The sequence below is a fragment of the Rattus norvegicus genome, chromosome 13, assembly GCF_036323735.1.
Source record: "Rattus norvegicus strain BN/NHsdMcwi chromosome 13, GRCr8, whole genome shotgun sequence".
NCBI lineage: Eukaryota > Metazoa > Chordata > Mammalia > Rodentia > Muridae > Rattus > Rattus norvegicus.
In genome coordinates, this window is record NC_086031.1 from 48,954,571 (window position 1) to 48,965,668 (window position 11,098).

The 11,098-nt window shown below is 42.5% G+C and overlaps 1 protein-coding gene across 1 annotated transcript; it reads left to right on the plus strand.

Annotated features, from left to right (window-relative positions):
• The first annotated feature begins 595 nt into the window (after window positions 1–595).
• On the plus strand, window positions 596–11,098 carry Ube2t (ubiquitin-conjugating enzyme E2T). The gene is made up of 7 exons (NM_001108344.2): window positions 596–691; window positions 5,524–5,694; window positions 6,486–6,555; window positions 8,167–8,272; window positions 8,789–8,887; window positions 9,003–9,086; window positions 10,736–11,098. The coding sequence occupies exons 2-7, from the start codon at window positions 5,586–5,588 to the stop codon at window positions 10,880–10,882; spliced, it is 615 nt and encodes a 204-aa protein (NP_001101814.2). The 5' UTR covers window positions 596–691; window positions 5,524–5,585; the 3' UTR covers window positions 10,883–11,098.

Consider the following 11,098-nt stretch of genomic DNA (forward strand, 5'->3'; position numbering starts at 1 on the left):
TTAAAAAATAAATTTTTTTTTCAGCTGGAGGAAATCTACGTACTTGGCCAAGGCTGGTCTCAAATTCTCAAATCTTTTTATTTCAACATGCCTGTTCCACCGTGCTCGACTAAAATTTTTTTTTTATCTTTCGACTGCTGGTCTTAGATGAAGTAGTAAAGTTTCCCCTGACATTACTTTAAGTCTGAGCGACGTGGCGCAGGCCTAATTCTAGAACTTGGGAGGCTGATGCAGGAGTGCTAAGAGTCTCAGGCTAGCCTGAGCTACACAGCAAGTTCCAAGCTAAGCAGGAGCTGCATCGCGAGAGACCCCCGTCCCAAAGAACCAAAACAAAGAAAGAAAAGCAGCTATTCAGCAGTCACTTTTCCAGACTAAGTGTCGGGTTGCCTTTTTTTCCTCCCCTGTAAGTAACTTCCAACCACAGCGTCAGCGGAACTGGGAATTCCGGAAGCGGGTGCGCGCGCGAATTTGAGCCCTGCTTGAGCGAACTCACGCTCGGAGCGCTGGCCAATAGGCGGGCGCGCGTCTCTCCGGGTTTGCTGCGGACCAATCACAGTACTCTCTAGGATGGGGGTGGAGTCATTTCAACGGTCTCCCGGGTTCAGCCTGGGCACTGCAGACACACGAGCGGAAAGCCGGGTTGCTGAGGAGTGCCGTGGGAGCCACCCGAGGGGACGTACCCGAGGTCACGGTGAGTCTGGGGAAGCCGCCCCGGGAGAGAGAACCGCCCGGAGCGCGCCAAGGCTGTGCCTCGGTGCTGCCTATCCAGGTTCTGTGCCTTGATTAATCGCCACAGGCCTGGGGCACAAAACAAAACGCCGGCGCTCTGGGGTCTGAGGCGAGTCAGCGGTACTGACTGAAGATTTATGAAGAAGCACAGAGGGTGGAAAGACTAGGTGGGGTAAGCTACTGCAGAGATGGAGGGCTGTCCTTTGATGTGGCCTCACACATAGGTGAGAAGGAATTTAATGAATAGTCAGGGCAGTTGTAAGCATACGTTTGTGGAGAGTGATTACTGGAAAAGAGGCAGAAAACGCCGGTTTAAAACAATTAAAAGGAAAACACGTTTTGGAGCTGTAGTGTAAGGAACGTTTTTGTTATGATTATTTGGTTGGGGATTTCGTTCATTTTGTTGTTTGTAAGACAGGTGTCGCTGTAGCCCAGGCTGACCTGGAACTGACTAACGCCTAGGCGCCTCCAGTTAGGTGACACCAAGCTCCTGCTCTGTGAAGAACCTTTCTTTATATTCAGAAAATACACCATAACAAGTGGCTTTTATGCCAAAGGACTTGTTGGATTTTTATTTCATGTATATGAGTGTCTGCATATACGTATGCGCGCCACGGGTGTGCCTGTTGCCCACGGAGGCCAGAGGAAGGTGTCAGTTATGAGACGTCAGATGGGTGTTGGGAATTGAACCTGGGTCCTCTGGACTCTTAACAGCTAAACCATCTCTCTCACCCCAGAGGACTTTGTGTCATAGTTACTTAGTATCAGTTGCTGTAATAGTCTGGTGGCTTCTTTGAGAAGAAACTGCCTTATTTTTTTCTCATTCTAGTCTGACTAGCATGTGTTCCACTGTGTTCTTATTTTATATAAAGATACAGATTATAATTCTAGTTTTGTTGTAATTGATTGTCCAAAGACAACGCTGAGGAGATTGTTCTCTCCTACTGTGGATTACTGGGATCAAATCAAGTTGTCAGGCCTATGCAGCAAGTGCTTTAACACCCCATCCCCCACCCCCCTGCTAAGCTATTTTTCCAGTCCCCTATATTTGTAAGAGTTTTGTTTTACTGAAACTAGGCCTTCAGATTACTGTATAAAATAGCAATGCTTTGGCTGAAAAGTCATGGGGAGCAAGCCAGTAAGCAGCACCCCTCTGTGGCCTCTGCATCACCTCCTTGCTCCAGGTTCCTGTCTTGTATGAGTGCCTGTCCTGGCTTCCTAACAATGTACTGTGATGTGGAAGTGTAAGGCAGATACTGCCCCTCCCCAACGCCCTACCCCCAATAGCAATGTAATAGAAATGATAGAGTCTGAGCACGACTTCAATCCCAGCAGAGGCAAGCCAGTCTTTGAGTTTGAGGTCAGCCTCATCTACAAAGCGAGTTGCAGGACAGTCAAAGGACTACAAAGAGAAACCCTGGTCTTTAAAAGAGAGAGAGAGAAAGAAAATTAGGATACAAAACAAAATGTAAATTAAGATATTAAATTATTCTGAGATTTTTTTCTGTTATATGGAAGGGGAGTCAAAACACCAGTTAATTTTTATGTTGTATGTATAAGTGTTTTGCATACATGCATTTATGTGGATCACGTGCATGCCTGTTGGATCCCCTGGAACTGAGGATGGATGGTTATGAGACCATGCGGGTGTTATGAGACACCATGTGGGTGTTGGGGATCAAACCCAGGTCCTCTGCAAAAGCAGCAGGTGCTCTTAATTGTGCCTGCTTCTGCGCCCTCTTTTTTTGTTTTACTTTGTTTTGTTTGAGACAGGATCTTGTATGTATCCCTGTCTGGTCTGGAACTTGACTTGTAGATCAGGCTGGTATAAAATTTTGAGTAATCCTCCTGCCTCGGCCTCTCAAATGATATTACTGCAGAATTATATCCCCACCACTGACTAAACTTTTTTTTTTTTTGGTAGCTGTGGAGATATTTTTGATCTGCATTAAATAATTAGATTTTTGTATATGTCATCAATACCTTTTATTTCATCATTATTATGGGGTGTACATCAGAGCACCTTTGGGAAGGTCAGAGGACAACTTAACAAGAGTTATTTCTCTCTCCTCTCTCCCCTAGTGTTGGGATTAAACTTGTGTACCAACACAACTTTTTATGAGGTTTCTGGATTAAACTCAGATCCTTAAAATATCAAGCATTTTAACAACTAAACTGTCTCTTTTGAAGCACACATAGGGCATTCTGAGCAAGACTCAGCAGTTTTAAAGGATATAAATAACATGTTAGAAACCAATAACAAGACCGAACGTGATGGAGTTCTAGTATATGGGGAGCTGAGGCAGAAGACTATGGGACCAACTTAGGGTTTTGTTGCTGTGAGGAGACACTATGACCAACCCCAACTTGTATAAAAGGAAAACATTTCATTGGGGCTGGTTTACAGTTTCAGAGGTTCAGTTTATTATCATGACATGAAGCATGGCATCATCATGCAAGCAGACTTAGTGCTGGAAGAGCAGAGAATGCTACGTCTTGATCCTAAGGCAGCAGTAGGAGACTGTCTTCTGCAGGCAGCCAGGAGGAAACTGGAATTCCATACTGGGTGGAGCTTAAGCAGTGGAGAACTCAAAACCCACTCCCACAGTTATACACACACTTCCTCCAACAAGGCTACATCTCCTAATAGTGTCATTCCCTGAGAGCCATGCATTCAAACACAAGAGTCTGTAGAGGCCAACGCTATTCAAGCCACTACAGGGGGAGATGGTTAATATTGTCAACTTAAGTATAGGATCTAGATCACCTAGGAGACAGACTTCTGGGCATGTCTGTAAGAAGATGTCTAGATTGAATTAATTAAGGTGGGAAGAGTAACCATAAATATGGGTGGGATCATTCTACAGACAGGAGTCCCATACTGAGTAAAAAGGCAAATGTGGGTGCAGGGTGACCAGCTTCCTCCTAGTCCTGCAGTGCTGTCATCTCCACTACCCTGGATAGACTGCATCCTCAGGCTCTGACCCAAAATATACACTTCCTTTTCTTGAGTCGCCTGTGTCATGGATTTTGCTGTAAGAAGAAGAAAACTAATACAGAGGACCCCACCCTGTGGCCCAGGCTGACCTCAGACTTAGAACAATCCTACTTCAGCTTGCTTAGTGCTCTAAGTACATACCAGTGAGTTTGTTTAAGACAGGGTCCCATATACACCACTGGCCTCAAGGATGGCAGTGTGTTGCTGATCTTCCTCCCACCTCAGCCTCCCGATTGTTGAAATTATAGTTGTGTCCTGCCCATGCCCAGCATAATATGTGCAATGCTTACTTACCTAATGACTGGTTTACTTGCAGCCTTCCCCTACCCCTCACACACACCTAGTAATGCAGGGTCTTGCTCATACTAGGCAAATGTCCTACCACTAAGTCTAATCCCCAGCCCCTGAACTGAAACAACATTTTTAATTTACATTAGAAATGAAAAATAAATAAACTGAGGTAACTGGAACAGTGGAGTTTGATTCAAAATATTCTAGATAATGAATGGAACAAATCTAGAATACTCAAAACAGATCCACACATGTTTGAATAATGAATTTATGGTAATGTTAGAAGGGTGGAGTTTCCTTTTTTCTTTTTTTTTTAAATAGTGCTCAGACAATTGGTTATTTTGGGGGGAAAATTAAAATTGGACCTTCTACCTCTTACTATGCACAAAAAACAATTACTCATAGCCAAAAGATTTAAGTAAAAAGAACAAAATTATATTTTTTAGTTATTTTTATTTTAAGTGTTTGGCCTGCATGTGTGTCTGTGTACCACCTGCATACCTGGCACCTGAGGTGTTGTGAGAGCTTGTGAGCTGCCACGTGGGTGCTGGGAATCAAACCCAGGTCCTCTGGCAACAAGTGATTATAACCACTGGACCATCTCTCCAGCCCAAAAGTTATATATTCACACATACATACATATACATGTATATGTATATTAAACATAAAGAATACATAGGAAAATATCTTTAAATGTGAGAGTATGGGAAAGATTTTAAATGGACTAAAATTAAGAATATATTCATTAGCTGGACTTGGTGACCCAGACTTCTAATCCCAACTACTTTGTAGGCTGAGGTAGGAAAATCGCAAGTTTACAGGCTTACTAGAGTGAGCTCAAGGACAGCCTGGGCAAAAGCTGAGGAAAACTTAGGAACAAAGCACTGCAAGAAAGAGAGGACGATGTGTTCACAAAACTATAGCAAAGCTAGCTATAATGTGTGATGTTGTATGTGTGTGTACAGCAAAGCAATAGTGTTCTTTAGGTGGTTGCTGGTCGAGTGGATGTGTTTGTGGTGTTACTTCAGGTGAGAGAGACCTCAGAGAAAGATTAGAATGTTAGGCGTGATTGACAGGCTGAGTTCCATGAAGGATAAAGAGAATACAGAGTCCATGATACACGGAGAGACTGGCAGACACTGAAACACTAGCTTGCACGTACCTCCACGTGTTGGCTGCTTTCCCCTGCTCTCACAGAGCATAGAGTCTGCACAGTCTGTCCAGTCCCTCACTGCCCAGGCATACTTAGGATACATTTATGAGCAGAATTGGACCCAGGCTCTATTCTTACAACTTGGTAACTTATTAATGGAAGCAGACATTCAATTTAAACTTTTACAATTATTATTATTTGTATGTGTAGACCAAAAGTTGATGCAGAAATGGAAAAAGTCAGACTCCTTTTGTCACAAAGAGGAATAAAAATCTGTTCTTCATTAAATTGAAGCTGTGCTGAAAATGCTAGTCAGTGTGGCTATTTCATGGTTCCTTCTTTTCTTTTCCAGTACACCCCACCAGCCCTTAGTGTGGAGCAGGGAACTGTTTATGGTTCCTTTCACTTGAAACCATGCAGAGAGCTTCACGCCTGAAGAAAGAACTGCACATGCTAGCCATCGAACCTCCCCCAGGCGTCACGTGCTGGCAGGAAAAGGACAAAATGGATAATTTGCGAGCTCGTAGGTATCCCGTCGTGCCTGCCCTGTTGAAGATTGTTCTGAATTTCATACATTGATATATATTAAAGTAGTGCGTAGTAAGGTGAAAGGTCCCTGCAGTCTTCCTTCCTCAGTTGATTGCTTGGTGTTTGAGTTCTTATGTCTTGTACTGGTTTGTAATTAAGCTGAGTGTTGGTAGCACATGCTGACAATCCCAGGATTCTGAAGGCTAAGGCAAGAGAAAGGATTGCTTCAAGTCTGAAACCAGCTAGGCTACAGAATGAGATTTTTGTCTCAATAAGGATTTTGTTGGGTGGTAGTGGGACAAGGACAGTGGATCCATATGGTGGAAGGAGAAAAACAGCTCCTATAAGTTGTGCCTAACAGAGCCAGAAGAGGGCATCAGATCCTCTTGAGTTAGATACAGGCCGCAGTTGTAAGCTACCTGATACGGGTGCCAAGATTGGAGCTCTGGTCCTTTGGTAGGACATTGAGCACTTTAACTGAGCACCTCTCTAGCCCTTAGTCCTTGAACTATAGATCTTATTAGGTTCATTTGAAACAGATTCTGTTGTTGTTTGCTTTTGGAAAAGGGTCTCATGTAGCCTAGATTGGTCTCAAACTTTTGATATACCTGGGATGACTTTGACTTTCTAATTCTCCTGTCTCTGCCTTTGAAGTACTAGAATTTCAACCTGTGCCACCATGTGTGGCTCATACACTGTTTCCTGATCAACTTGGGGTTTATATGCTAGGTCAGTGCTCTACTAAGCTAAATCCTCTTGTAACTTTTCTTCCTTTCTTTTCTCAAGAAATACTAGGTGGAGCCAATACACCTTATGAGAAAGGTATTTTCACACTGGAAGTTATCGTTCCTGAAAGGTGAGTGTGAATTAGAGTCAGCTTATAAGGTAAGGCACAGCCACTGAAAGACAGACAGTACACTATTTAGGCCATTAAGTGTAGCAGTTAAGAACCATGACTAGGACTGTGGTATGTTGTTTTTGTCTCTTTGGAGTTCAGTTTTCTTCTCTATAAACTATGGACCACATTGGAACTGAGCCCCTCCCTTTCCAAAAAATGTAGTAAATATATTTTTTATATAATATAGAATTGACCCTTGTAGCCATTTTAGGTGTAAATTTAACATTATTGTGGTTTTTGTTTGGTTGGTTGGTTGCTTTGGTCTTTGTTTTAGATTTTAGAGGCAGGATTTCTCTGTGTAGCCCTGGCTGTCCTGGAACTTGTTCTGTAGACCAGGCTGGCCTCTAACCCAGAGATCCACCTGCTTCTGCTGGGATTAAAAGCAGTGCCACCACCACCTAGTATATTGTGTAATCATTAATATTAAATCTAGAACTTATTCATCTTCCCAAACTGTAACTTCATATCCATCAAAAATCCACCCCCTCCAGTCTTCCCTGACACCAACCCTTGGCGCCCACCATTGTTCTCTCCACCTTGGTCAAGTCAAGGCCCCTTCAGTCAAGTGAGGCTCCAGTCAGGTGAGTTGGAGCTGGAGTTCTGTGTAGAGTGAAGAGGGATGAAATGAGGATCTTAACTATTAACACTGGAAATGTCTGTACCATGGTGGGAGCCTGGACAAACTTGTCAAGCCTGAATGAGTAGCTTAATAATTATGTCAGATCAATTCTGAATAGACTAGAACTTTGCAAGGTTTGTTTGTCCCTGAAGAGATCTGATACCTGAATCCAATGTGGAAGTCCAGGTGGAACCTGTTTGAAAAACACAGCTGTAAAAATACTTGGACACAGGGACTGGAAAGATGACTTAATGCTGTTCCTACAGGATCTGGGTTCAGGTCCCAGCACCCACATGGCAGCTCCCATCTGCCTATACCCCAGTTCCAGGGGCTCAGACACCCTCTTCTGGCCTCTGAGCACCAGGCATGTTAATGGTATACAGGCACATATATGTGCCGGCATCCACACATAAAAGTAAATAAAATCATCCTTTTTTTTTTAGTTTGGAGACAAGGAAGTTTGAATGATAACTGGGGAATTCTTTTTAAAAACTTTCACAGATATATAATGGTATCATAATAGGACAGTGTTCTTATACTTAATAGATACTTGATAGTATTTAGCAGGTCAGGGGGTTATGAGTGTTTTTAGTACCATTATTTCAACTTTTTGATTGCTAATATTTTTGATTACTGGTGAATTGGGGAATCTGCCTTCCAAATGCTATCTTTCTAAAATTTTCCAATCCATCTTTATTTTTGGTAGCTACTACTGAGCAAGGAAGGCTTTAAGGTGTAGAATGAGCTCCCAGCCCTAACTGAGATGCTAATAAAACTGATGGCAGTTGATAGCTCGGGGATGGAGAGTCACTTTTCTTTAAGGCCTCCCTTTGTAACCGTGCTGTCTGGTGGATGGCTCCACACACATGAGTATGGGCACCGTAAATTGTAAGGCTCAGTATAGCCATGAAGCAGCACTAAAACAATTTTCTCCTCTTACACATTCGCAGGTACCCATTTGAGCCACCACAGATCCGATTTCTGACTCCAATCTATCATCCAAACATTGATTCTAGTGGAAGGATTTGTCTAGATATTCTCAAATTGCCACCAAAGGTGAGGAAAGGTTAAAGAGTTGACTCTGACATCTGTTTTCTTGACATTGGAAAGGGGAAAGCAAACTGCGCATGGCAGCTCATGACTGTAATTGTAGCACTCTGGGAGGTGAGCTGTGTGAGTTCCAGGACAGCTAGAGGAACCCTGTCTCAACAACGAAAAGAAGGAAGGAAGGAAGCTAAGTGAGACATTAAAGAAAAGAAAAGAAAGGAAAAGAAAAGGGGGGGGTGCAAGAAGATTAGGAATTAAAGGTCATCCTCACTGATGTAGCAAGTTCAAGGCCAGCCTGGGTTACATAAAACCCTGTCTCAAACAAGCAAACAGAAACTCCTTAGGTTATATAGTGTCACATTCTTTTTGATTTTTTGAGGCAATGTCACTTAGCCAAAGTTGGCCCTCCACCTCCTGGTCCTCCTGCCTGTACCTTATAAGTGCTGAGATTATAGGCATGGGTTACCATGCCTGGCTCAACAATGTCACACTGTCACACAAAAGCAATTGTTCATTTGTACATAGGGTGCATGGAGACCGTCCCTCAACATTGCCACTGTATTGACCTCTATTCAGCTGCTCATGGCCGAGCCCAATCCTGATGACCCACTAATGGCTGACATTGTACGTATCCCCATTCTTTCAGCAGCTATAGCCTACTTTATCTGTACCTCTAATATTTCAGCTGGTGCTCATCACAGAAATCAGTTTCTCTGTTTTAACTCTGAACTCATTTTAGTCTTCAGAATTTAAATATAACAAGATCGCTTTTGTCAAGAAAGCAAGACAGTGGACAGAGACTCATGCAAGACAGAAACAAAAGGTATGCTATTGGCTAATGTGATCAGTTTGACTAGTATATCTATGGGATGAGAGGGGAATGAGCTCCCAGCCCTAACTGAGACGCTAATAAAACTGATGGCAGTTGATAGCTCTGGGGATGGAGAGTCACTTTTCTTTAAGGCCTCCCTTGGGTTAACCACACACGTAAGTATTATGTGGGCAGTACAAATTGGACTTGGTATGTTATATTTAAAAAGAAAAGCAAGGCCCAGCATGGTGATGCGTCTTTAGTCACCTCACTCAGGAGGCAGAGGCAGGTCAGTCTCTGAGTTGGAGGCCAGCCTGATCTACAGAGTAGTTCCATCCCAGTCAAAAAAATTTTAATTAAAAATAAAAAGAGGGCTTAATGTTGGAGAAAGATAGGGGATGGGTCTGGGAGTAGGCGGGGAGAAATAGGGAGTGAATGTCATCAAAATACATTGTATGAACTTCTTAAAGAATTAATATAATATATACATACTATAATGTATGTCCTAGGGCTGGAGAGACAGTGTAATGGTTAGGAGGGCATGCTCCTCTTTTCCTGACTCTTAATTCAACACCCAACATTCCTGTCAGGAGACTCACAACTGCCTCTAACTCCGGCGCTTAGGGGCCTGACACCCTCTTCTGGACTCCACGGGTACCTGCTCTCCTGTGTACACAAACCCACACACAGACACATAATCAAAAACACACTATGTCTTTTTTAAAAAAAGAATACAGATCTCTATCCCAGATTCACTTAGATAGAAATGCCTAAACAATATTTATTAAATTTTCTAAATCCACACTGCTCTGGAATGGGAATTGGATTCTTTCTACTGTAACCATCTAATTCTTATTCATCTTATTCAGCAGAGTGCTTAGCTGCTCATCTAACAGTCGTCATCTTCTGACAACACTAGAGGGCAGGCAGCATCTGCCTGATTGTATTCTTGTGAATAGCAGGGATAGAAGTACAGTGACTCATGCAAGTTTTTCTGATTTGTCCTTTTTAACATTGAGCCAGACACTAGTTAAACAATAATGAGAAGGCAGGCTTAGGAGGGAATGTTTTATTTCTTATGGGACCACATTCATGGAAAAGGGGGTATTTAAGTTGATAGTGTTTTGGTTTGTTTTTGAGATAAGGGTTTTTTTGTTTGTTTGGGTTTTGTTTGTTTTGTAATCCTAGCTGGCTTGAACTTACTATGTAAGCCAGGCTAGCCTAAAACTCAGTAATCCTATCTTAGCCTCTTGATTATTATTGTTGGTTTTTTCTTTGTTCCAGTTTTTTGAGACAGGGTTTTTCTGTGTAGCTGTGGCTGCCATGGAACTCAATCTGTAGACCAGGATGGCCTTGAACTCAGAAATCTGCCTGCTTCTGCCTCTTGAGTGCTGGGATTAAAGGTGTGAGTCACCACTGCTTGGTACCTCTTGGCACCTCTTGATTGTTGTAGACATACATCATTATACCTAGGGTTTTTTTGAGTTGGTAAAGTTTGAAATGAAAAAATAAAGTATGCAAAAAATATTTGACAAAGATGCTTTTGAAGGAAATACATTCTCACTAAAATCTTAAAACAAAGACTATCTGGACATAGCATTTCAGAGCTGTTTTCCATTAACGCTGTGGATGTTGTGTTTCGCTCCCTCCCTCCTTCGCAGGCTGGTGAAGAGGAGGTAGGCATCTCATCGGAGGTTGGTGACTCTGAGGAAAGCCACTCCACACAGAAAAGGAAGGCCAGGCCACTAGGAGGAATGCAAAAGAGGTTTTCTCCTGATGTTCAGAGAGTCTGTCCTGGTCCCTCTTAGTTACTGGCAGTCTGTGTCAAGGTGGTCTCCTTGCTTGCTTCTTTTCAATGTTTTTCTTTGTGTTTGATGACAAATGTTTGTATCCTTACAAAAGACCTCGTATGTTTACGAATTCTGCCATGCAGCGATTCTTTAAGAATAGTTTGTTTTATTTATCTTGTACATATGTATTTAGAAAACTTTTAAACTTGAAAAATAAATAATACTTAATGTTAA